Source organism: Podarcis erhardii (assembly GCF_964252035.2).
Source record: "Podarcis erhardii genome assembly, chromosome: 15".
In the NCBI taxonomy this organism is placed as follows: Eukaryota; Metazoa; Chordata; class Lepidosauria; order Squamata; family Lacertidae; genus Podarcis; species Podarcis erhardii.
In genome coordinates, this window is record NC_138505.1 from 24,545,889 (window position 1) to 24,571,938 (window position 26,050).

Here is a 26,050-nt window from a genome sequence, read left to right on the forward strand (position 1 = left end):
ATAGAAAGTAGTGCAAAATGGATTAATCCGTTCCAGACTGCATTCCTTTTCCCTTTTCTAGATTGTAACCTTGAGGGCAGCGACTGTCTTGTTTAAAACTGACTGGATTTAGGGCTCTTTATAGATAAATGAGTAATAAATAACATATAACGATTTTTTTTTTTTTTTTGTATAAGCTTTCCCTTGCGTCGTCCTGGCCACGTCGCCAGACGAAGCTTTTGCCGCCCTGTCATCTGAGGTAACAGCGTGCCAAAATGGCCGCCGGCGCCTCCACCTGGACAGCGAACCGTTGAGCCTCGAGCAGCTTCCCGCCTTTTTTTTATTCTAATCAAGCGGCGTCCCCATCCCTATTCCTTGATTGGCGCCTTGCCGGCCCCGCCCCCTTCCCATTCCCCGCCCCCCGCCTTCCACACAACTCCCGCGAGATCTCCGACCCTCCGGCAGCCCGACGAGCCTCGCAGACAAGGCGCACGTGATCCGGGAGCCGTTCGGCGCCCTCGCCGTAGGAGAGGGGAAAGAACAGAACGCGGGGCGCCGCTGTCGTAGCGGCCGCGTCACGCCGCTCCCTCGGGTGGGGTGGCGCGTCACATGGCCAGGAGCGGAGGGGCGCGGCTTGCCGCCGTCACGTGTCCCGCGGCCCCGCCCCCTCGCTAGCCCTGGCGGCGGCGCTGAGGCGAAGCAGCCAGGAGGCGGGGCGGCCGGGCGCAGCCTCAGCGGCGGCGGCGGCGTCGCCTATGGGGAAGGCAGCCGCGCCGCTGTGCAGCGCCGGCACCCGCGGGCTGGTCTCCCTGCTCAGCGCCGTTCCTTGCCTGGCCTGCAAGCAGCCCCCTCGCCGCCCTCCTCCGCCCCCCGCCCTCCTGGTCGCCATGAGCCTGGCCGGCGCCACCACCCTCGAGGGGCCCTTGCCCTCCACCCCCGCGACCACCCCGACCTCGGCCGGCCCCGGGCCCGACACGTACAAAGGCTGGCTCTTCAAGTGGACCAACTACCTGAAGGGCTACCAGCGCCGCTGGTTCGTGCTTAGCAACGGGCTGCTCAGCTACTACAGGTACCGTGGTACACTTTTTTTTTGCCCGGGCATTCCTTTGCTAACGTTTGTGAGTGCGCGAACTTTAGGGGCAGTGTGGTAGTTGATGAAGGGAGGGGGGCAGGCGCTTGTGGGGGGCGCGAGTACTGCGCTGCCGCAGACTAGGGGGTAGGAGAAGTCGACGCGGCCCGTTACTAGTAGTATTACGGTAACGCTGACTGTCTAATGTATAGCACTCGAGAGAGGGGGTCTTGGTCGTGTGACATGGGTGCTGTGCAGCTGCTACAGTAACTCAGTTGATTTCCGAATACTGCTGATGCTCCCACACCCAAAAACTCACGAGCAACAACCTGCCACCCAGAGTGTATCTGTGATCCTTAGTTCGATGGCAGAGCATCTGAATTGCATGCAAAAAGTCCCAGGTTCAATCCCTGGCCTGTGTAGGTAGGACTAGGAGAGACTCCTGTCTAAAATCCCAGAGAATCACTGCCGGTCAGTGCAAACAGTACTGACCTAGATGGACCAATGTGTCTGACTCATAGAATCCTAGAATTGTAGAGTTGGAAGGGACCCCGAGGGTCATCTATTTCAACCCCCTACAATGTAGGATTCAGTATAGTGAAAGGCCATAGCTCAATGGTAGAGCACCTGCTTTACATGCAGAATGTCCCAGCTTCAATCCCTGCCATCACCAGGTAGGGCTAGGAGAAGCTCCCTTTCTGAAATCTTGGGAGAGCTGCTACCACTCAGTGTAGGCAGTGCAAAGCTGTGTGGGCCAATGACCTGACTCCATATAAAGCTGCCTTCTTTGATAGGGGAAGAGATGTAGGCAGCTCACTGTTAGAGCGTGTGCTTTGCAGGCAAAAGGTCCAAGGCTCAGTCCCCAGCAGCAACTCCAGGTAGGTCTGAGAACGACCCCTGACTGAAACGAGAGTTGCTGTCAGTCAGTGTTGACAGGACTGAGCTAGGTGATCTGATGTGTAGTATAAGGCAGGCTCCTATACCTTTTTGGGAAATTGTGTTAACGCTGTGTGTGTTTGCCTGCATGCTCAGCTACTGTCTGAATTGTGACAAATGAAAGATGGAGTAGTGCAGTTTCTACAAGCAGCATGTGGTAGTGTGTCCCACCACACTGTAAAACATGCCTTCAATGTAGGTCTCTTGTCTGTTGAATTAGTAGCTGCAGTCAGAGTACCAGTTGTGTTAGTGGAGGGATCATCCTGAAAATTCCTGGTGTTTTTAGCGCTTCAGGTGAAGGCACTTTGCAATAACAGTAACAAGAAGAAACTAGTTCCTGCCTGCAGGAGTTTATGGTCTAAGCTTCAGCAGCTGGGAAAACGGAAGGGAGGGGAGTGGCAGGGTAACAAAACAAATACAAGAAAAAAGGGGGGAGGATACAATGAGAACGGGGAAGACGGGAGCAAATAGTTAGCAATATCTTTGTGCTTAATTTCTAGAGAAAGGGTATTTTTTGTTTTTGCAAAAACAGGCTTACAAGAGATCTGTGGCATAAAGCTTTTTGGGTGAAAGCTCACTTGGTCAGATGCACACAGAGGAAAAATGGGTTATAAACAATGGAGACAAAGACCATGAAATTCAGATGGTAGTGATAGTTCTCTCTCTGATAAGAATAGAAGATTCTGCAGGTAATGCTTTTGCCATGCTAATTTCTTGCCTAAGAAGAGAACTGCTTTCAATTATTGATTAGGCTTAGTTTAACCTAATTTGCTAATGAGTACCTTGGTTTTCAAACAGCTTCGTTCTTGAATGTTTTGGCTCCTGAACTCTGCAAACCTGGAAATGAGTGTTCCAGTTTGCGAACTATTTTTGGAGGCCGAATGTCCGCCACGACTTCTGGAGCTTCCTGCAGCCAATCAGAAGCCACACTTTGGTTTCCGAATGTTTTGGAAGTGGAATGGATTCCGTTCGACTTCCAGTGTAAAACTGTACTACTTAATCAATTTAATGCTTTATGAATTTCTGAATTCTTGTAATATGAAAGGTTAGGTTGGAAGCTGTGGGTCCAGCTTTTGGAAACTTGGTGCCTTCTTTATGTTTTGGAGTTGTGGTCATTTCCACACTATGGTCTTCTAGGCCTTTAGTAGAAAGTTGCAATGGCTGGAAAGAGCTCTGGTATTGTTCTGTCTTCTTGCTTAGTGTGAGAAGAATAGGCACTCTTTTGTCAGATATAAGTATTTAAATACAAGTTTGTTTCCTGTTGCACCAGTGACGGCTGCTGGGAACGCAAGGCTTCTTATACAACAGGAAAATTGTCTTCCCAGATGCATGTTGGCAGTGGTTCTCCAAAAACTTCTTGAATGAAGAATGCTTCTAGTTTACTTTTGTGAAATAGCCAAATGAGTATTGTATAGGCAAAGTCTGAAAGGAAATAAATAACAAATTATTGCTTAAATATTTATATCCTGCCTTTCAGTTCATGTAGTGCTCTTGTGGCATCCGCAACAAATGTTAAAACTGAACAGAATCAATAAAATTGTCTGCGGTCTTTGGGTTGTCTGGATAACAGGCACAGGTAAGGTTGGCTAACGTTGTCAGGTGACTTTACTCCATCTTCAAGTTGCTGCTCAAGTCAACTTACTCATTTACTCATTGCTTTGCTTCATGTGTTAGCACTTTTGGATCAGTGGGTGGAAAAATATGTTGCACTTTACTTGGAAACAATCACAGACTCTTAGATTCTGGATTCGCACCAAACCATCCACTTTATATTGTGAAATGACAGGTTTATAACATAGACCAGACATTTCAAGCTGCTTTTATTCAGGCTTTGCTTGGTGTGGAGCAGTGGCTTATTCTGTTGATACTTATATTTTTAGTACTGTGTTGTAAGCTTCCCTAAGCCTGTTGAATGGAATAAGCAGCATTTGTAAGATGACTGCATTGAACAGTTTTATAACTTCCTGCCTTCAGGTGGCTGATTGCTTTTTCCATATACCACTAATGGCTTTTGTTTGTGATAGAGAGAAGTCAAGGGGAATTTGCATCCCTGCACCTCTATTTTGGGGTAGAAATGGTTCTTAACAGCTACACTCTTGTGTGGCTATGGGTTGTATCTGATATTAGTCCTACTTAGAGCAGTGTTTCCCAACCTTTTTTGGGCAAAGGCACACTTGTTTCATGAAAAAAATCTCGAGGCACACCACCATTAGAAAATGTTTAAAAAATTAACTCTGTGCCTATATTGACTATATATAAAGTAACTCTCTTTAATAGGAATCAAATAAACACAAAGAAAGTATTTTATAATTACTTTATTATGAAATAGTAAGTAAACAGAAATATGAAAAATTATAAAATACTTTATTCAGCGCGCCTTTTGTCCCTCTCCTCGAAATGCTCCAACTCAATGTTCCTCCGCGGGCTGGCCATTGGAGAGCCGTGTCGCCCACACCGCAGCCCAATACAATATGAACCCTCCCCTCGCAAGCGGCAACCCCTCCACACTCCCCACCTTAAGCCTCCACACGCGCCCTGCCCAAAGAGATGCCCGCCCGCGCGCGAGGGGATCCTTTACCTCAGCATCCCGCCAAAAAAAAAAAAAAAAAAAAAAAGAGGGCGGGAGACTGCGGTCCCTCAGAGGCTGGGCGTTAGGAAGAAGCAGCCACCTTCATCCAAGCAGGAGCAGCAGCAGCTGTAGCTGTAGTAGCGCCAAGCTGTGCCGGGGACTCCGTGCCCATGAGGGGAAGGAGGGGAGAGAGAGGAGAGGCAGCAGGTCGCCCTCTTAAGTCACGCGCGCGCAGGCACCACCACACATCCCTCGCGCCCTCTCGCAGAGCCCCTGCTCAGCACCTCCCGCCTCGGGGACGCCCATCATGAGCCGCTGAGAGGCCGCCAAGCCTCCAGGCTGCTCCCATTCAGCCTTAGGCGCGCGCCCGCCTCGGGAAAAGCGGTGCTGGGAGGCGGAGAGAGAGAGAGAGGAAGCCGCTGGCTGCGTCCCACCCTCAGTCAGTCGGCTCGGAGCTACTGAGGAGAGGGAGGTGGGGACGACGGCGCGTCTGTTCCGCTCGGGGCCAGCGCGCCCCCGCCCCCCTCTCCAGAATCCCCAACTAAATACGATGCGCTAAGGGAGGGGGGAGAACCCACCCACAAAGAAGACGCCTTTCTGCAGGGCGCCTAAGGCCTCTCGCCGCCCGACTCGCCCGCCTCCCTCCCACGGCACACCAGGCAACGTCTCGCGGCACACTAGTGTGCCGCGGAACACCGGTTGGGAAACACTGACTTAGAGTATAGAACCATTAGAATCGATGAACTTTAGGACCAAAACAAATGTGACAGGTGAAGAAGCATATCTTTTGTCAGGATTTTAGAGGTGGAGAGATGTGATGCATAAAGTCAGTTTTTAAGCCTGATTCTGCTACTATATTATTTAGGTATCTCACATGAATGTGGTTTTACTGATTGTATTCCTTTTATTGCTTTTGCACCTAGTGTAATTTGTGAGAGCATAAAATTTTGTGGAATGTTTTCTGTCTGACAGCTTTAGGGGCATCCCTGCGTCAATAACACAAGAAGAGCCCTGCTGGATCAGGCCAAAGGTCTATCTAGCCCTGTATCTTGCTTTTACAGTGGCCAACCAGTTTCTCCTCTGGAAGCCCTGCTAGCAGGACCAAATTGCAATAGCTTTCTTCCAGTTTGGGTTTCCCATGAATTAATTTCCCCATGAATTATTTGTTTCAGTGAGTTCATGATCTTGTTTCTTTCATAGCTGAAGTACCGTATTTTTCGCCCTATAGGACGAGCTTCGGGAAGATATCCGCAGCTTAGGGAGCCCTGTGGGAGTTCCTAGGCTGCGGATAGCAGCCTGCTGCCCGGAGCGCGGGGTGCGCTGAAGCAGAGCGCCCCGCGCTTCGGGCAGATATCCTTTTCTCCTCTAAAAACTATGGTAGGTGCGTTTTTAAAAGCTCGAGCTTCCCCCATGGCTGGGGGGGGCGGGGAATAATTTTTTTTTTCTTTATTCCCCCCCCCCCCAAAATAGGTGCGTCCTATGGGCCGGTGTATCCTATAGGGCGAAAAATACGGTATTTAGGTCCAGGAACATGATAGATAAAAGCAATAAAAAGTTTTTATCAGAAAGAAATATATCAACTTACTTATCAACTAGCCTTTAATAACTTCTATTGATACTTCAGGTGAAAATCCTTGCTCTCCAGGCAGGATTCCTAGAACACAGCGCAAGCTTTCATACATATTGTGTCCTGCAGGGCTTTAATATGTTTTATAGAGAAAGTGTTCCTGGTCAACACTTCAGATGCATTGGAAATCAAAAACCACCTGTACAGAACGGAGCCCCAAGCTATTTTCCCATTTAACACACACACTAGGTGAGAGAACACTGCTTTGCTGCTAATCAAATTGCCAGCATTAACTATTGAGACTGCATACTGGTTTGAGAATGACCTTTCCCTGAGCTGAGTAGCAAATGTAAACAGGTTTGTTTTCATAGAATGTCATAATAACATAAGAAGAGCTGTGTTGAATCAAGCCAGTGGCCCATCTAGTCCAACATCCTGTTCTCGCAGTGGCTAGCCTGAAACCCACAAGCAGGACCTGGGAGCAGCAGCCACACTCTCCCCACACCCTTAGTTTTTCCAGCAGCTGGCATTCAGAAACAAACTGCCTCTGACTGTGGAGGCAGAGTATGCCGATTGTGGCTAGTAGCCATAGTTGGCCGTATCCTCCAAGTATTCTGTATTCCTCTTTTTTAAAAATAAAAATAAAAATATTTATTACTTTTAAAACTTACAAAAAAGAAAGAGAAGAAAAAAGACAAAAAGAAAAAAAAATAAGAAAGGGGAAAAACAATACAATACAATATATAAACAATATAAAACACAACATTGACACATTGACCTAAACAAAACAAAACAAAAACAATTTAAAAACATACATCATACCATTTCAGTACTCTGTCTTTCATACCCTTGTTTCATCGACCTCCTCTCACCTCCCTTTTTGTATTCCTGTGTTCCTCTTTTAAAGCTGCCCAAACTGGTGGCTGTCACTATTTATTGTGGGAGCTGATTCCATGGTTAAACTAAGTGCTGCAGGAAGAAGGACTTTCTTTTGCCTGTCCTGAATCTTCCAATGTTCAACGTCTTTGGATATCCACCAGTTCTAGTGCTATGAGGCAAAGAGCAATACCTTTCTCTACCCACTTTCTCCGTGGATAATTGTATACACTTCTGTTTTGCAGCTTCTTGTTCGTTCTTTCTATAAATAAAAATGCCGCAATCTTTCCTCATATAGGAGTTTTTCCAGCTCCTTGATCATGTTGGTTTCCCTTTTCTGAATAGGCAGAACTTTGTAGCTAGGAAAGTAAGAAAAATGCAGGAAGCCCAGAGCAATTTGTTCTTATACTCATCTTTACATTTACACCTTGCCTCCAAACAGCTCAAAATGGATATGTGCTTCTCACTCTCCATTCTATTTTCACAACAACCTTGTGAGGTAGATTAGGCTGAGATACAATGAGTGGCCCAGGATCACCCAGGTGGCTTTATGCCTCTGTGAGGAGTTCAATCCTGGTCTCCCAGTTGCTAGTGCGACATTCTAATCACTACGCCACACTTGGTAATATCGAGAGCTGCCATTTCTAAGCATCAGTCAACACTGCTGAATTGCAGCTGTATGTTCCTCTTTCCTGTGTGGCTTTCTATAGTGCTTGCTGAAAACCTTAATTCAATAATGCATTGGGACAAGCACCCTTCTTTGGGCAGTAGGGATGGCAAACCTGTGGCTCCCAGGTGGCGTTGGACTTCAGCTCCCATCAGGCCCAGCAAACATGGCCAAGGGCCAGGGGTGTTGTAGTTCAGCAAGAGATTAGCCACCATGATTTACAGCAAATTTGGTGTGTGGGAGGTAAAACGCCTTGTTAACAAGGAAATGCAAAAGAGTGCAGACACAGTTTATTTAACCCAATAGACCAGCTGAAATATTTCCCAGTGAAGTCAATATCTCTGCAACTGATGGAGATTTTCAGAAGTCTTTCCCACTGGCCAAATGCAGGTGGGACTCTTGTATTCTTGACTCCTGTCGCGTCGTCAGTGTATCAGGTGAACAGAAAAAAGAGAGTCTAACTAGCCTTTTTATTCTCACTCAAGGAGAGTGCCGCTACTCCTCTAGCTCACCCATAACTTATTAACCAATCATATTCCACGGAAAGTTTCATAATGCTTTCTGTTTGGGTGGGTCTTCGATTAGTAGTGTTGCTTACAGAACAGCATCTCACACAAGCACAATGTCAGTGAACTTAGCAGCATGATTTAGAGCTCAGATAGCCATCTGAAATGAGAACCCCAATAAGCAGCACGTTGACTTTGTCTGGAACTATTTTGTATAATTCATCTTAAGAAACGTCCTTCGTGCGAACTGCAGTCCTTGAAGGAATCCTCCAGCTGTGCCTGGCCCCGCGTAGCTAATGTCCTCAAGTGCAGCTATATTTGCCTTTGCAAAAATTCAAGAATGTGCTGCGATAGTATTTATAGCGGACAACTTGCCAAATGTTGACAAGCAAGTACATGCACCCTGGCAGCATTGCAATATGTGCTTGATACGCTACAGAAAATTGAAACAAGACCTTGGTAGAAGTGTGCATTATTAATCAGGCAAAATCTGTGACATGGCAGCAAGAGAGCAGGCAAATCCAAGTTGGTACAACCACAAATGAGAAACATAAGCCTGGGGTAGGCTGTGAGCATGAGTGTTTCATTATTATTATTATTATTATTTAAATTTATTGGTCATTTTTTAACCAAGGTAACTCAAAATGACCTACAATATATAAACAAAGCAACACACACATTAGAACTGGCATAAAAGAAAAAGAAAAGAAAAATCTAAAAGACAACCTTCTTTTTAAAGGCAGGAGTAAAACTTGCCACCTGCTCAAGGAGGCCACAGCTAATTAAGAACTGAAGGCTTGCCAAAAAAGAAATGCTTTTTGCCTGGCACCTAAAGCTATGTAATTGTAGTGCCATCAGGCAAACATCCCTTGGGGAGAGCATTCCACCAACCGAGAGCCACCACTGAAAAGCCCCATACTCCTGTTGCCAAACCTAGGAGTGGAGCGGGCACATAGAGAAGGGCCTCATATGATGAAGGCCCTCAACCCAGGACATTTTCCTTAGGGATGTCCACTTAGTAAGGCCCTAAGAAGAACCTTCTCCCATGAGCTACATTAGGAGTAGCCACTGTTGTGCCCTCCATATGTTCTGGGACTGTAACTCCCATCAACCCCAACAAGCATGGCCCATTATCAGGGATGAAGGGAATTGTAGTCCAACGTTTGACAGGCACCATGTTGGCTATACTTGACCTAAATGGAGAGGCTGATGCACTCTGTCATGTACATTGGGACCCCAAGGTATTAGAATTTTATAAGCCAATGACAGAAACTTGGATGGGGCTCAGAGCAGAACTTAGAGCCTGGGTTCAGATAACATGATAAGCTGTGGTTTTATGGTTTGTTGCTCCTGGTGCATGACGACCTCACCTGGCCTAGGGGAGGTGCAAAGTGGGGGACTTTCGAGCATGCTGCTCATTTGTGTTTATACCATAGGTAAACTTTATCAATTGTTTAACATGACACGTGAACCAGGTCAGCGTTTAGCAGTAGCCGCTGACTACAAAGACAGCCACTCTGCCTGAAATGTAGTCCTGGAAACCTCCCCATTTTGGTTTCATGTGACCAGCACTTGCCTGCCAGCTGGATTGAGAAACTACAAAGGGGCTTTGTTTGTAGACTAACAATCACAGAGATATTTTAACTTCAGTGCCTTGTAGTGTAATTTCTAATGCTGTGCCCTTGCAAAGCAATCTTTCATTTGAAACTTACAGTTTTGCTAAGCTCCTGTCTAGCCTTTATTTCTTTAAATTAGGAATAGTCACTGTGGTGCATTCTAGATGTTAGGCTACAACTCCTATAATCTGTGACCATTGGTCATGCTGGCAGGGACTGATGAGAGTGGGAGTCCCACCCTAGATCAGATGTGGTTGCAGCAGCCACGTATGGGGATGTTGTGACAGGGTGTGTCCTCCTTCTTTACGTTGCAAGGCCTGTCACTGATGTTCTAAAAGGCAGTGTGAGCAATTGTTTACTGGGGAGCCTCGCATCAGGAAGTGGCCTTCTTCCAAGAGCTGCAGTTCACGATCTCCTACTGTACACCAGAATATTTATTACACGCATGAGTTCTGTCCCCTTTTGACCAGAATGAATGGTGGTTATGGTTCAGTTAGCATGGTGTTTTTAGAGACTGAGCTTCAAAGGGAAACTGGAAACTCGTGCATTACAAAACACCAAGGGTTACATTGCATTGTGAATTGAATGGAGACAGTTATGTGTATTAATTGGCTAACCAATGCTAGGGTGTCTGTATCAGAAAACTGTTCTTTGAGTTACCAGTGTTATGTAATTAAACAATAACCATCTGTACTTTTCTGCATTTCATTTTCCCCTGACCTTGCTTTTTACCATGTCATCACCCAGGTATACATTTATTTACCTGCATCTCAAGGGAGCTCTTCATGCAACTTATGAAAAAAGTGGACTGTTGTTGATGAAAGCTTATGCTTGGTGTAGCAAATGTGATGCCCTCTAGGCATTTTTGGACTGCTAACTGGTATAACCCCCAGCCAACATGGCCAACTGCTGAATACCTTCCATCAGTGATTATGGAAGACACCCAATAGCATTTGAGAGGGCTTCAGGTTGACTACTGCTGGGTTCCACCATTATAAATTGGTTAGTCTTCAAGGTGCCCACAAGACTGTGGACAATTTTAGGTGCCTCTTATTCCCTTTCTGTCTCTTAAGGCAAGGATTGTATTGCTGTGGTTCTTACCAGTTCCGTACTAAAATTCATATAAAAACATGTTGCCATAGCAACCGTAATTATACACTGGGAAACTTTGCAAGATGTTTCTATGTTACATAACTTCAATGGGGGTAAATGGTGAACTCATTCATGGGAGTACCTATCTTAGAAACACATTTGACCTTCTTCCGTCCCATTCTTCCATATGTTCAGAGTTTTTTGGTCCCTCAGTGTTCATTATTATTAATCTTCCCAACATAATACACCTCAGCTCAGGGGCGTAACATGTGAATCAGGGTGTAGAATGTTGAGCATGTTTTAAAGAAGGTTTTGCCTGTAAATGTGAGTAAAGTAAATGCATTAAAAATGAGTAGTTCTTGCAGTCCAGCAACATCTCTGGACGGATCATAGGTTCTCACGCCTGACTTAGGAATGCAGGAAGCTGTTTTTTGTTGAGTCAGATCATTGGTCCATCTTACTCAATATTTTCTGCACTGACGGGCAGCAGATCTTTGTTTCAGATACAAGTTTCTTCCAGCCCTACCTGGAAATTGAACCTGAGACCTTATGCATGCAAAACAGATGATCCACCACTGAACTGTGTTTCTTTTTAAACAAGACTTCATGTTGCTTTGCTTTTGTAATCATAGAATCATAGAGTTGGAAGGGACTCTCAGGATCATCTAGTCCAACCCCCAGCAATGCAGGAATATGCAGCTGTTCCTTACGGGGATTGAACCTGTGACCTTGGCATTATCAGCACCACGCTCTAACCAACTGAGCTATCCAACTATTTCCTTTTTTAAAAAATTGTAACTGTAGGCTGACTGATCCTGGTATTCTAGGATAGAAGCCAAAGAACAACAGCTGAGTGAATCATTCATATTTATAGAAATCCTGACCAAGAACACTACAACAATTCATTGTAATTTAAAGAAAAATAAATTTCATTTTAACAGTAATAGCTAACTTAACAATTGCTTATAAGAGTATGTATGTTAGGGCTTTGGCAATATTTGACCAAATATCTTTTTCGACCTAGTTTAGTGCTTGAGGGAAAATCGAGGTAGTGCTGCATTGGTACCCAGTACCAACAATTTCATTTCTTTCTTTTTCTCAGTCTAAGAGGAAATTTTGTTTTGTTTTGTTACTTTTGCTTTTGTATTCTTTTTGAAGAAGTGAAACAAAAGTAAACAGAGGTTGGATGGCCATCTGTTGGGGATTCTTTAGCTGTGATTCCTGCATTGTTGCATCCCTTGGTGTCCCTTCCAACCTGACAATTTTATGATCCATGATTTGGACAAAGAATTACTCAAGGAACTAGACTCGGAAGTTTCATGAAGCTGCCATGCATATATATTCATGTCAGAGCTACCACCCTAGTCCATTAACTTCATAGTCATTGAAATTAGTCCTTTTGAGCAGTGTATTGAGTAGGTGGAATTAAGTTGTCAGTTCTGGAAAACAACCTGGTTAAGTGTTACCAAAACAGTAGACTCTCTTGTTAGCTTAAGCATAGAAATTAAACACAAGCGGACTGAATTTCAAGAATGTGTGTCTGTGTTCTGTTTTGGGTGAAGAGCAGCTTTTTCAGCCGGAGGTCCACATTCCCTCATGGGGAACATTCCAGGGGCCACATGCAAATAATGGACAGAGTCGGGAGTTGAAGTGGGTTTGTACCTTTGTACAGTAGACTTTTTTCCAGCCACACACTCCTTAAGCATACACACTCGTATGCATATATCCCTCCTTTCACCATCCAGGCAAGAAGGAGGTGTTATCAAAGGCTATCCTCAAGGTGTGACCTAGTCACATATGGGATTTTAGTTGTAGTTCTGTAGAATGTACAATGGCTGGAAGCAGTAATGGTTCTGAATATCAGTTGCTGAAAACCGAAACAGGGTGGGATGGGGTGGGGAAATGCTCTTGTGCTCTGAGGGTTTCTCATAGACATTTGGTTATGTCGCTGTGAGAACAGGATGCTGGCCTGGATGGGCCACAGACCTGATCCAGTGGGCTCTTCTTACGTTCTTAGAAACAATGTTAAATATTTTTATACTTTCTAAATGGCTTTACTATTTCAGAGTTTATAGAAGTTTTTTTTTTTAAAAAAAAGCTTCTACATTTTGCATTTTGTTTTTACTTTGTACAGTGGTACCTTAGTCAAAACAAAACAAATTCCTTCCAGTAGCACCTTAAAGACCAACTAAGTCAGTTCTTGGTATGAGCTTTCGTGTGCATGCACACGAAAGCTCATACCAAGAACTGACTTAGTTGGTCTTTAAGGTGCTACTGGAAGGAATTTGTTTTGTTTTGACTATGGCAGACCAACACGGCTACCTATCTGTAAGTGGTACCTTAGGTTACATACGCTTCAGGTTACATACGCTTCAGGTTACAGACTCCGCTAACCCAGAAATAGTGCTTCAGGTTAAGAACTTTGCTTCAGGATGAGAACAGAAATTGTGCTCTGGCGGCGTGGCAGCAGCAGGAGGCCCCATTAGCTAAAGTGGTACTTCAGGTTAAGAACAGTTTCAGGTTAAGTACGGACCTCCGGAACGAATTAAGTACTTAACCCGAGGTACCACTGTACTGCTAAAAATGTTTTATAAATTTGTGAAGTGTCCTGTGAAGTGGGGGCACAGACAAAGAATGGCTAGGGCCAGATGTAGAGAGCTTGAGGTTTCCCACCTTTGTATTCCATACAGCATTACGGTTGGCTGCTCAGTGGTGTTTGCTTACTTGAGTCCTTATTTCTGCATTGCCAGAAACCAAGAGCAATAATCTGATTGATTTTGGCAGCTCTGCTGTTGTTTGGCAGCAAACTGCGCCTACACCGTGTCATGTTCTATGTTCAGATGAGAGTTGTGGTCCAAAACATCTGGAGAGAGAGTGTGTGTGTGTGTGTGTGTGTGTGTGTGTGTTGATGGAGGAGACTGTTCTGTACTCTCGTTCTGTGGAAGCTTCATTCTGAAATGAGTAGAGATGAGTGTGCAAGGGGATGCTGTGCAATGAAAACAGTGTGTCAGTGAATTAAGTTCACTTTGTTCCCTCCATATAGGTTCTGTGCTGTGTGAGGATGGCAACAAGAGAACGGGCTCTTTCTCCCTGATTGTGGAATGCTCTCCCCAAAGAGGATCGCCTGGCACCATCATTTTATGCCTTTAGGAACTAGGGAAAAACATTCCTCTTTACCCAATCCTATAGCTATTAAATAATCTATGGCCTGTAAAAGTGTGAAAGAGAGGACTATTATTATGATGACTATTTTATTTTTAGGCTGTCTGTCAGTATTCTTTTTATTATGTTTTGTTGTCACTGATGTTCTGTAATGTGTTGGATAAAGGGTGGTGTATAAATTGAATAAATGCAGGCAATCCCAGCTTCAGTCCCTGGCTTCTCCAGGTAAGGCGGGGAGAGAATCTTCTCTGAATCCCTGGAGAGCCATTGCCAGCCTGTTAGACAGGTGGACCCTGTGGTCTGATTTCTTAAGCCTCTCACCCTGCATCACTGCTTTGTGGCTTTGTGGCTGCTTCTGAGGAGGGATTTGAAGGAAAAGAGAGGCGATATCTGGAAGCGGAGGCTAAGGAAGCAACCAGGGCTGCAGCAACTGAACTTGTGCATGGTCAAATTTAGGATGAGGCTGCTGAGGCATTGCTGTGGGAAAGATGATTTGGGCAATGGAATGCTTACATCTGTGGGCATGGAGTCACTCATGAGAAATGCGGCAACTGGTTCCTCTTACCAGAACCCTCTTCTGATGCTGCTGTCAGGGAAGCATTATAAGGCATAGGTGGAGCTGGATGTTTCTGTACTATCTCCAGGATCACAGAGTACATTTTTATGGGCTGCTGGCAGCACACCAACCCTTAAAATCATCCATGCATGCTAAGCGATGAGTGTTCATTGCCACATTTTGCTTAAAAAGAAAAAAAAAGTCATAGAGCAACATGCCCTTTTCTTAGTTGTTCCTTATTTATGCAAGTTTTGAAGTTGCCCTGGTGCTCAGGGTTTCTGCTTGGAAATGCTTTCTCAACATTTATTCTTGTTGAAGTCCCAGAGTATAGTTTGAATGACACATAGGAGACCACCTTGCTGAATCTAAGTAGTCCAGGTCTAGGCAGTGCTTGGATAGATGATTGCCTGAAAACCACATGTAGGCCTCCGTGGATTCCATGATGGGAGAAAGACGGATTATAAATGTAAGCGAGTAAATAAATACTTTTTAGGTGAATGGTGTAATATAAATACTTTTTTATGAACAAACTGGAAAGTAAATGGATGAAATTCATTCTACTTACATTCTTCAAATTGGCCGGCAGCCAGATGTAATTGTAGTGAGGGCTCTTTGTAGCCTCAAACAGCAGCAGGGCACCTGGTTGGTCAAGGCTAACGTTGTCCCTAATTTCCACTGCTTTTTGGAGACATTGGAAGGGGCAACATTTATGGCAGCTTCCCACAATTGGGTTCTCCTTCTGAGCTCTGTTGTACAGTACAGCAGTCCTTTGTATAGGAAACTTAATTTCATATTTGACAGTCATGATCTGTCAGTTTCCATTTAATAAACCAAGTACTTGAGATGAGACAAGAAGCTTAAGCCCAGAGCTTATGCGCTATTGGATGACTTATTTCAAATACATTAACCTGAATGTCAGGGAACTGCCATCAGCTCAGAGGGGAGAGACGGAAGGGCAGTTGTGTTATAGGGAGCCTCTGAAAATCTTGCGAAGCAGTTCCTCTTCCAGCGAGGAGGAAAGCCCTACTTCCAGTGGAGAAGAGGTGCAGGGACCAGGGGATGCTAGGGAGAGCTCAAGACCGAGCCTGAGCAAACCGGAGAGGCGGGAAGTACGCCCTTGCCAGCACCCATTCTGCGCAGTAGGCTTTGGCGCAGGGAGGGGCGGAAAAGGCTGGGGGTGACTTTTATGCTGGGGGAGGTACAAAGACCGACCACTCCCAGATTCTGCTAGTGATTGAGCCAGACATGAACTTAAGACACTCTTCACTGTAAATAGTTTGCTCCAAGAATAAAGCCTGGAAAAGACAGGTCGGAGTCTTGCCTGTTTACTCTTGAGCAACCACACCAGCACCTGTCACTGAAGATGGGTTAAGAGAATTCTTTAGGATGAATATGCTACTGCCTGCATTTTGTCTACAAGCAACATTTACAGTGGTGCCCCGCAAGACGAACGCCTCGCAAGACGGAAAACCCGCTAGACGAAAGGGTTTTCCGTTTTGGAGGCGCTTCGCAAAACGAATTTCCCTATGGGCTTGCTTCGCAAGACAAAAATGTCTTGCGAGTTCCTGCGGGTTTTTTCCCCTCCCCCCCCTTTTCCTAAGCCGCTAAGCCGCTTATCAGCTGATCCGCTGATAAGCCGCTTAACAGCTGATCGCTAAAAGCCGCTAAACCGCTAATAGCGCTAATCCGCTAAGCTGTCAATGGGCTTGCTTCGCAAGACGAAAAAACCGCTATACGAAGAGTCTCACGGAATGGATTAATTTCGTCTTGCGAGGCACCACTGTATTTGTCATTTATAGCTCTGTCCCAGAATGGGACTTTTGCCCCTGCTGCAAAAGTGGTGACAAGTTTTATAATGGAAGGTTTCTGCAGGTGGGTTCACAATGGAAAAGGTGCAGGAAAAGGGTGCATTTCTCAGAAGCATCCTAAAAATAGCCAGTGCATTGATTGTTTTTTGTGGACTGCATGTAGAAGAGGCTAGTTGCCTCCCCCCTCCCCATTTCCCCCAAGAATGTTTTGCTCTCAAGTCTCCTGCTCTGCCCATTTTTATGACTTTGTTTTGTGACTGGGTAGGTGGAATTTCCCTTCTATACCGTTCTACACGCACATAGAGCTCAGGCATACAGTGGCCATGAAAAAAAGCCCACACTTGAGGGCAACTCTGCACTCATTTGAATGAACAGGAAATTCTTGTCTTCACTGAGATTATGAGGACAAAGGAGCTATGAGGGAGAAATTGATTATGTCTTGTTGGAGCACTCCTGGGTGCTAGGGACCCTGTTCGTGTCCTGGATTAAACATTCTCACTAGGTGGGTTTCCCTTGAAATGTTTTGGAAACTACAGTTGGTCCAGAATGGGGCATCCCAGTGCTTGGTGTGAACAAACTGTAGTGTGCTTATTGGTCTGTTGTTAAGGCAGCTTTCACTGCATTTGCTTAAAAGTGAAGCAGTCTACATACATATTCCTATATATTTATATGTCTAGGTCCAACAAGGACTGATAAAATAGAACAATGCAATATGAAGAGAAGGTTCAAATGATAGCAGATATTGGGCACAGAACAGGTTAAGAATGCATCAAGAAAATGTGAAGATTCGATAGTTTCTCTTCATTATGTTCCTCTACCAAAATATAGACTGGATAATAATGGATAATAAATGGAAGAGCTCATGTGGGTGGGAAATGCAGACCCACTTCAAACCATGATTTCTCACCCTCGTTTGCAAGGGAACAGTAGGGCTATATTCAGTTCTCTGCCCATTAGTGCAAGGGACAGGTGAGTTTTAATGTTGTGGAGCAAAGTACCGTATTTTTCGCTCCATAGGACGCACCTTGTTTTAGAGGGGGAGAACAAGAAAAAAAAAATCTCCCCCTCGCTGTCCAGCACCCCTTCAGTGAAGCGGCAGGAGAAACGGAGCCCCTTCCATTTCTCCTCCCGCTTAGCTAAAGGGGCGCTGCGCCTTAGCTGAAGGGGCACCTACCCCTCAGCGAAAGGAACCCGAAGCCTCTGGAGCGCAGCAGGAGCTCCCGCCGCACTCTGGAGGCTTTAGGCGGTTGTCCTTGAAGCCTGGAGAGCGAGAGGGGTCGGTGCGCACAAGATTGTGCAATCTATAGTGATGGTGGAAATTCTCTGAAAAAGGGAGAGGAGGGAAGTGAATTTATAGAGCTGTTTCAGATTAGCCCTGTATTGGCCTATGGTATTCTTGAAACATTTTCTGCAGTAGATGCTGAAGTGGCCCTTGGACAGTGTGAACTCTATAATGGTAAAGTCACGTCCAGTGGTGTTAAAACTTTTAATCAATCTGCTGCTTTTCAGATGTTTTGGATTACATCACTCACCATCCCTAAGTAGGACTCATAGCATTTGTAGGCTAAAACATCTGGAGGACACCAGGTTGGAAAAGGCTGCAATAGACTCTAGATCTGCCTTTGGCAAAACTACAGGAATGAGCTGTATTTTTCTCAGAAATTAATAAATCCAGTAAACTCTGCAAATTTGTTTTATGGATGTTCTGCTTTATATGGAAAAAGTGTCTTAAACACGATGTGTTTTGGAAAGAGTGTCTTAAGCAGCGATGAGATTAATATGATGCTGTAAGTATGTCTACAAGTTAGCAGCCTGCAAGATGTTTGGTGTGCATTTTATTTTCATAAGCATGTATAAGAAAAGCAGCCTTGTTTGACAGCTGCAGCAATGAAGAGTCTTGTGGCACCTTATAAAGATCAACCAACTTACTGTGGCTTGAGCTTTTGTAAGAATACTTGAAGAGGATAGTGAATAAGTTGTTGTTTAAGGTTATGCGTTTTTTGCATCTCTGCTATAAAGTGCCCACTGCAACTTTGCAATTTAAGCAAATTGAGTATGATTTTATTTTATTTTTCTTTTGCATTGTTCTCATTTTGCAAGTTGTGGGAGAGGCAGAGGCACCAGAGTTTACACAGAACCATTGAAAAACTTAATTTGGCATTCTGGGATATTTAGTTAAGGCTTTTAAGTTACTTCAACATTCTTTGTTTCTTTTTTATCAATCTTGCTGTAACATAATTTTGGAGAACTTAGACGAGGTCTTGGTGTGGCTACTATAATATTTGTTCTTTAAGACAAAGCCCCATACAAATTAATAATTCTGCCAGAGGAATGGAAACGCAAATGTAAAATGAAAAACTCACTGTGTTACTTTTACAGCACTGTCAACCAGAAGCCGATTGTGCAAATATAAATACATGCCTATTTCTCTCTCAGCTGAGTTGCTGGATCAGCAAGTTATAAAAATATAATTGCTACATGTGGTGGTGAAGACCAGCAGGATTGTCAGAGACAATTTGGAGCCCCATCAGCCACACAGGGGAAAAGGGCAGAATGGCATAATCAGGTTTTTTTATATATACTGCATTTGTGGTCAAAGCAGTTCGCAGGTGGGGAAAAGAAGTCTTCAGCAATTGAGACTGGTAGTTCCCCAATTATGGAATGACTCCCTAGCGAAGTGCCCCGTTTTCATCACTAGGAAAACATTTCTAGACCTTTGGTGACTGACGGATACTGTCCCTGGCAAACCCCCAGATCCCTTGATAGAAAGATGTGGGTTTTTTACCTGAAACTTATTTCGAAATGTTTCTGACCGCAGTTGCCTTTAGATGAGTGTAATTGGTTTTAGAATGTGTTAACGGTTTCAGAATGTTTTTGTTTTGTTTAAAAATGGTGGATCTTGCTTGCTGCCCTGGGCTGTTTTGGCAGGAAATAAATCCAATAACTAGGAATAAAAGTGCAGAATGTTCCTCTGTCTGCTTTATGCTGCAAGAATATTCTGTGAATGTAAAATCTACAAAGTGTAGGATACAGTGGTGCCCCGCAAGACGAATGCCTCGCAAGACGGAAAACCCACTAGACGGAAGGGTTTTCCGTTTTGGAGGTGCTTCGCAAAATGAATTTCCTATGGGCTTGCTTCGCAAGACGAAAATGTCTTGCGAGTTCCTGCGGGGTTTTTTCCCTCCCCCCCCTTTTGCTAAGCCGCTAAGCTGCTAAAAGCCGCTAATAGCGCTAATCCGCTAAGCCGTCAATGGGCTTGCTTCGCAAGACGAAAAAACCGCTAGACGAAGAGACTCGCGGAACGGATTAATTTCGTCTTGTGAGGCACCACTGTATGGGTAGTCATCGTGGCGCCCTCCAGTTGTCGTTAGACTTCCAGCTCCCGTCAGCCCCAGTCAGCATGGCCAATAGTCAGGGATGATGGGAGTCAGAGTCCAGCAACATTGGGAGGGCACCATGTTGCCTGACCCTGAGCTATGATGTGCACTTGATTTTTTTATGTGTTCTTCCACTAACGCAGCAGTTCTCCACCTGCAGGTCTCCAGATGTTGTTGGACTACAACTCCCATAATCCCCAGCTAGCAAGGCCAGAGCACAGGGATGATGGGAGTTGTAGTCCAACAACATCTGGAGACCCACAGGTGGAGAGCCGCTGCACTAACAGCATTCAAACAATGAATTTAGGAATTACATCTGTTGTAACAGTCATAGTAGAACATTTGGCTTCGACTGGCCAGTTAAACCTGGTGAGGGTAGCTGATGGGTCTCAAACCCTCAGTGAACTGGGGGCTTTCCCCTGCATGCAAAGACAAGTTCTGGCAGATTGAGCTGGCAAGACCAAGAGTGGCTCCAATGGTAAAGAAGACGGTTTTTGCACAGGGAAGTGAGGGGCCGATGTGGGTCGTCCACCAGGGAAAGGTAGCCCCTCTCAGAGAAGGAAAACTCTGACCTTAAATTTCCGCTGCCTTGTGGGATATCTTCAGGAGAAGAAAAGACCAAGGAGTAAAACCTACACAAATCCAGAATGGCATCCTTAAGACGGTTGGGTGACGCCCTATATGCCTCCTTCTGGCAACTCCTGTAGCCAAGCTGGTACCAAACGTATTGCTTTCCTTTCCTTTGGACCACATCAGAGAGGTCAAAAGGAGGGACCTCCATACACACTGCCCAGGCTTGCGCCCCAAGGAAATCATGTCTGTGCTGCTAAGGCAGCGGTTTGACATCACCCCCAGAGGAACACTCCATTAATGGTCTCTCAAGAAAAATGGATGCCAACAACTTTAAAATGCATGTGAAGTAATGTATACTTAGTTTTAAAAGCACTGGCCTTACAAAATTGCATTCCGGGAATAATTGTTGCAGGGTTAGGAATAGTTCAACCCCACCTCGAAGATACTTGGGCATGTAGGTGGGCCAACTCAGGCTGCCCTTTTTTATAATAAGCACAGCAGGCCTTTGTTTTTGTAACCCCCAGCCTGAACCAGTTGCCACCAGCTCATGCATTCTTTTTATTTGGTTTGATTCTACATAATACTTGTCTTGTCTTGTCTTGTCTTGTCTTGTCTTGTCTTGCCCCCTTCTGAACTCTACCACTTATTGTAATAACAATAACAACATAATAACAATAACAATATTTTTATTAAGCAAAGAACCAAGTTGAATAGCTATGTTCACCTATAATGATAAACCATATCCTAGGAAAACTATGGCTGACTATGAATAAGCAGCATGCTACCTACCTGCATGCTGGTCAAATCCTGACAAACTCTATTTTCTGAATTGGAAGGAAACAACAGCTGTGGATGTTGCATTATGTGCAAACCAGCGCTTGTGGTTTGTTTACCCCCAGGCAGACCTTGACTTCTTGCTTGCGGTTTGTTTGCAGAGAAGCTCAAAGCAACTGTCCACACATAACTCCAAGGCAGCACTGTGCAGCAAAGGGAGGAGCAGTGAAAGTGCAATTTGAGCAGCATGAAATTCAAAGTATTCTGCAAAACCCACATTGCTGTCTTGTATATAAATCTCCTTTTGTGCTCCTCGGTGCTTGTGGTAGGAGTTTAGTGGGCAGTGTTCGAAATTAGCCAGGCGCATTTTGCACCTAGCTTTCGACCACTTGTGGCCAAGTGAAGATGCCTGGGTGCCAGGATGGTGCCTGACATCTCCACCATATGGGGATCATTGGATCTGGATTGTTTCCACACATTAATATCCTATCCTATAGTATTCTATCAGTTGTATTTTATCTGTACAATCACAATGAATTTGTTGAACCGAATGGCTTTTTCTGTGTGGCCTGAGCAGGTGCATTAAGAAAAAGAGGTTGGAATAGGCCAATATATATGGACTGTCCCTGGATCAAGTGACTTTTCTTCTTCAAGTTCTCAAAGCTCCTAACCTAGCTCAAGGTTGTCATCTGAACTAGCCAGGTGTTTAACTGAGAATTGATCACAGTTGGCCCATCCTTAAAAAAATAAGACTTAGAGTCGTCTTGCCCCCAAATGGCAAGTAGGCATTCCGTTTTGGTAACCGTAACCTTGGTTTAAGGAGCCATGTCGTGTCTATCTTATAAAATTGAGTTTCTAGCGCTGGTAGTGAGGATGTTGTGATATCAGCTAAGCTTTCTGTTATATCTCCACTGTTGGAGGCAGTATACCTCTGAATACCAGTTGTTGGGAATCACAAGCGGGGAGAGTGCTGTTGTGCTCAGACCCTGTTTGTGGGTTTCCCACACGTATCTGGGCGGCCACTGTAAAAACAGGATGTTGGACTAGATGAACCATTGGCCTGATCCAGGAGGGCTGTTCTTACAGTGTTATGTTCTGATTCATAGGCAGTCTGGTGCTCGAAACTTGTTTGAGTAGCCACATGGCACAATTTGTTTTCAGAGGTTGTGCCTGCATTTTTCATTTCAGTTGGAGAGAGGGAAACTAGGACATGCATCGCCTGTCGATGTAAGTGTATCTGAGCACCTGGCTTCTCCTCCAAGGCTATTAATCATCCTACTCTGTGGCTCTGGAGACGAAAAGATGCGTTCCATGATGCAGCATTGCTTGGAGTCCTTGAGTCATCATGTGATGCGGCTTGATCAGAAACACAGCAAAGCACTCTGCCTTGGGTGTGTGGGAGTCTCAGAGAGGCAGCGCTTGGGCTCAAGGCCACTTCGGGTTGCATGTAAGAGAGGGACTGAGAGAATGAGGCCACACCGGAAGTTTCTGATTTGCCTAGGACCAATGGAAGAGGAAGGACTTATGTGTAGTGCAGCTTCCAAGGATGGTATATGGTGGGTCAGATGCTTGCCGAGTGTCTTCAGAAACTGTATTATTAGGACAGTAACAGAATCACAAAATCTACTCTCTTCTGTAAGACTTGAGATTTCTAGAAGTCCTGAGATGTTTTGCTGGCTGTGGGCTGATGGGAGTTGTAGTCCAAAACATCTGGAGGGCAGTGTTCACAAATTCCCATTGTTCTAGGTGCATTTTACGATAGGGAATTTCATTAGCGTGAGCAGTTTCTGAGTTCTGGGTGCAGTACTATGCCTAAGATTTCAGATGAAAACTGCAGAGTGGTAGGAAAGGAGGACCTTTTTCTGCCTCCCCACTTACATCTACTCTCTGAAGACTGGTGAAGAGACCTTCTTAAGAATATTAAGGGGGTGGGCAGGGGAAGGACTAGACCAGGGGTGACCAACTCCCAAGAGACTGTGATCTACTTTCTGAATTAAAATCTGGCAGTGATCTACCCCCGTTTTTTGGGGGTTCAGCTCAAAGTTGTTGAGTTTTTTTAGGGGGAGGAAAGCCCCGTGTTTTAGGGGTTCAGCTTTCAGCTCAAAGTTGTTGAGCTTTTTTGGGGGGAGTCAAAGTTTTTGCGCTTCTGTGTGGAGAGCCAGTGATCTACCACAGACGTCCATTGATCTACCAGTAGATCACGATTTACCTGTTGGACGTGCCTGGACTAGACTATGGGAAAAATGAACATAATATTTAAGCTGCAGTTCCTTCGTTTTCAGCTTTGTATTCTTGTTATTAAAAAAGCATGCCTAGACATTCCATTGCTGTGGTTATAACCTAGATGTATGGTGCCATTTAGCACCTAGCTTTCATATCTCAGTTTCTAACACTGCTGGAGGGTTCTAAATTGGTGAAGGCTTCTTTAGGGGGAATAGCAGTGTGGGGTGACGTCCACCTGGATCAACTCTAGGCTGGGTTTCAAGCAGCCTTCAAGGGATCAGTGTTAGAAATTAGCCAGGTGCCAGGCGCATTTTGCACCTGTCTGTCGACCACTTGCAGCCAAGTGAAGATGCCTGGGCGCCAGGATGGCTGCCGACATCTCCACCATCTGGAGCTGCGTGCCTGCAGATCATTGGATCTTGACTGTTTGCACACACTAATACCACATCTTGTAGAATTCTGTCAGTTGTATTTTATCCGCACAATTGGAATGAATTTCAAGAAACAAAATGCTTTTTCTGTGCAGCCTGAGCGGGGGCAGTCACCATTAAAAAAATAGAGGTGTGAGTAGGTCAGTACAGTATATATGTGGACTGTCCCTGGACCAAGTGTCTTTAATTCTTTAAGTTCTCAAAGTTCTTAAGTAATCTATACTAGGCACATGTTTAACTGAGATTCAGTCACAGTCAGTCCATCATTTGAAAAATAAGACTTTGGAGCCATCCTACCACAAAATGGCAACAAGGCATTCTGCTTTAGCAACTGTAACCTTGGTTTAAGTAGCCATTTAGTGCCTAGCTAGCTTATATATTAGAGTTTCTAACACGGTTAGCGATATACATGTTCTGCTCTTGAACTGTTTTGTACCAGGGAAATGTTGTTGCACAATAGATTCTGCAATCTGTTGCTCAGTAAGTTTCCGCTACTGCAGCAGTTGTGCTGGATTTTTCGGCAGAATGTTAAAACTCGCTCATCTGCTAGTACATGACAATGGTCTCTAGGAAAATTAAAAACCCAAATAAAATTTGACCCTTAAAACACACACACGGCATATAGCCAGCTTCCTTGTAGGGTGGAGTTGCAAATCCTTTTCACATCCTTTAATGAATCAACTATATTGGCTTCAGAACAGCTTCGTAGACATCGGAAACAGATGAGATCACTTCCCTAAACTTGAGAATCAGCAAAATACAGCATGTATCATACATTGGTGTAAACATCAAAAAGGTATTCTCGTTTAAAAATGAGGTGAATATTGGGGGGAAAGCCCCAGTGCCCTGGCCCAAATGCAACAAGCAAGCATTGGTGACTAGACAGACAAGTCATTAAGGGTATCTGGTAATTATACCTCACTGTTGTGACCAGAAGATATGTGTACGTGGTTGCAGTCACCCATTTCATACAACACTTACTCTTTGGGATGCCTTCTTGACAAGGTTTGAAATTAGCAGGGCGCCAGGTGCATTTTGTGCCTAAAGATTCTCCATTTGTGAGCACCTCAAAAAGTCTGGGTGCCATTTTTGCACCTGGCTGACACTCAAGGATTACTGAAATGTATGTGCTTTGAAGCCTCGAGGTATATGCTAAAGATAGACAATATGTTAAGGAGTTTAACAATAAAGAGCGAGAGTGTTTTGAAAATTGAAGTATGGTACCAATATTTTTTATTGTAAACACCAAATTAAACATGTATTAACAATTTCTGTTAAAAGTGTGATATTCACAATGTGTCACTTATGTGAATTGCATATTTGTTTATGCTTATCAAAATAATAAAAAGAAAGTTTTGCTGACACCCCCTCACCAAATGATGACTAGACATTCTGTTCTGGCACCCACAATCCAAGTCCCAGAAGCTATTTGGCTCCTAGCTTTTCTATCCCAGTTTCTAACAATGCTTACTGATTTCATTATGGTGTCAAGATCACCCTGAACCTTTTGGAGACAGTAAGTCCTCAGGACTAAATGAGTCTTGGAATCATGTGCTACCACTCACAGTGATTCAGTGGACAATTCTGTCCCTTTTAATTTTTCTACTTCTTTTGACTTTGTGTCCTCTTTGATGTACTGTAGCATGTGCTTCTATGCTCAAGAGATAAGTGTCCCACTGGTTTTCTCCATCCTAATAGGCTTCCATTATCCTAGCAGTGCACACTTCCAGACCAATTCCATTTTGCAGGTGGGATTAAACTGTAGTCCAGCAAATTCAGGTTACAGAACATGGATTTGGTGCTCTTGTGCAACAAACATGTTTCCAAAAATAAGAAGCCAAAACAAAAAATCAGTAAGGTATAACTTCTCTGCAAAATAAAATTGAAATGCCTGCTCAGACACGGTTGGGAAGTGACCTTAATTAATCTTTTCAACCAAACATGCTCCTATAAGGTTTCAGCTTATATCTGAGGTGGCAATTAACAATGTATGAAGTTCTTCACACAATTTTTACTTAACCAAGTGATAAACATTAGGTGTTTAAAACAGTGTTCCATGTGTATTTTGGAGAAGCATTCTTTTCTCAATTCCTTATTTAGATGCCCTCTTGCTAATATCCTTCTGTTTGTTAATACCAGCAAAAATGACCGAAGGTTGATGTTCAGTTCTAGCATTATCTTTGTGTGTGTGTGTGTGTGCGCGCGCGCCTACATAGTAATCCAGGACTGTCTCTCCCCTACTCCCTCCGTGCATGCTTCTTAAGGATTA

At 44.5% G+C, this 26,050-nt stretch overlaps 1 protein-coding gene across 3 annotated transcripts in view; it reads left to right on the forward strand.

The window, feature by feature from the left end:
• Positions 1 to 712: 712 nt before the first annotated feature.
• OSBP2 (oxysterol binding protein 2) overlaps positions 713 to 26,050 on the forward strand; it is a 152,474-nt gene continuing 127,136 nt past the window's right edge. For 2 of the 3 annotated variants that reach the window (XM_081841794.1, XM_081841795.1), the window contains exon 1: positions 713 to 1,048. In XM_081841794.1, the coding sequence (XP_081697920.1) occupies positions 735 to 1,048 (314 nt within the window). In that variant the 5' untranslated portion in view covers positions 713 to 734. Of the gene's footprint in view, positions 1,049 to 22,618; positions 22,684 to 26,050 lie in introns of those variants that run through there. The other variant, XM_081841796.1, reaches the window with a different exon arrangement.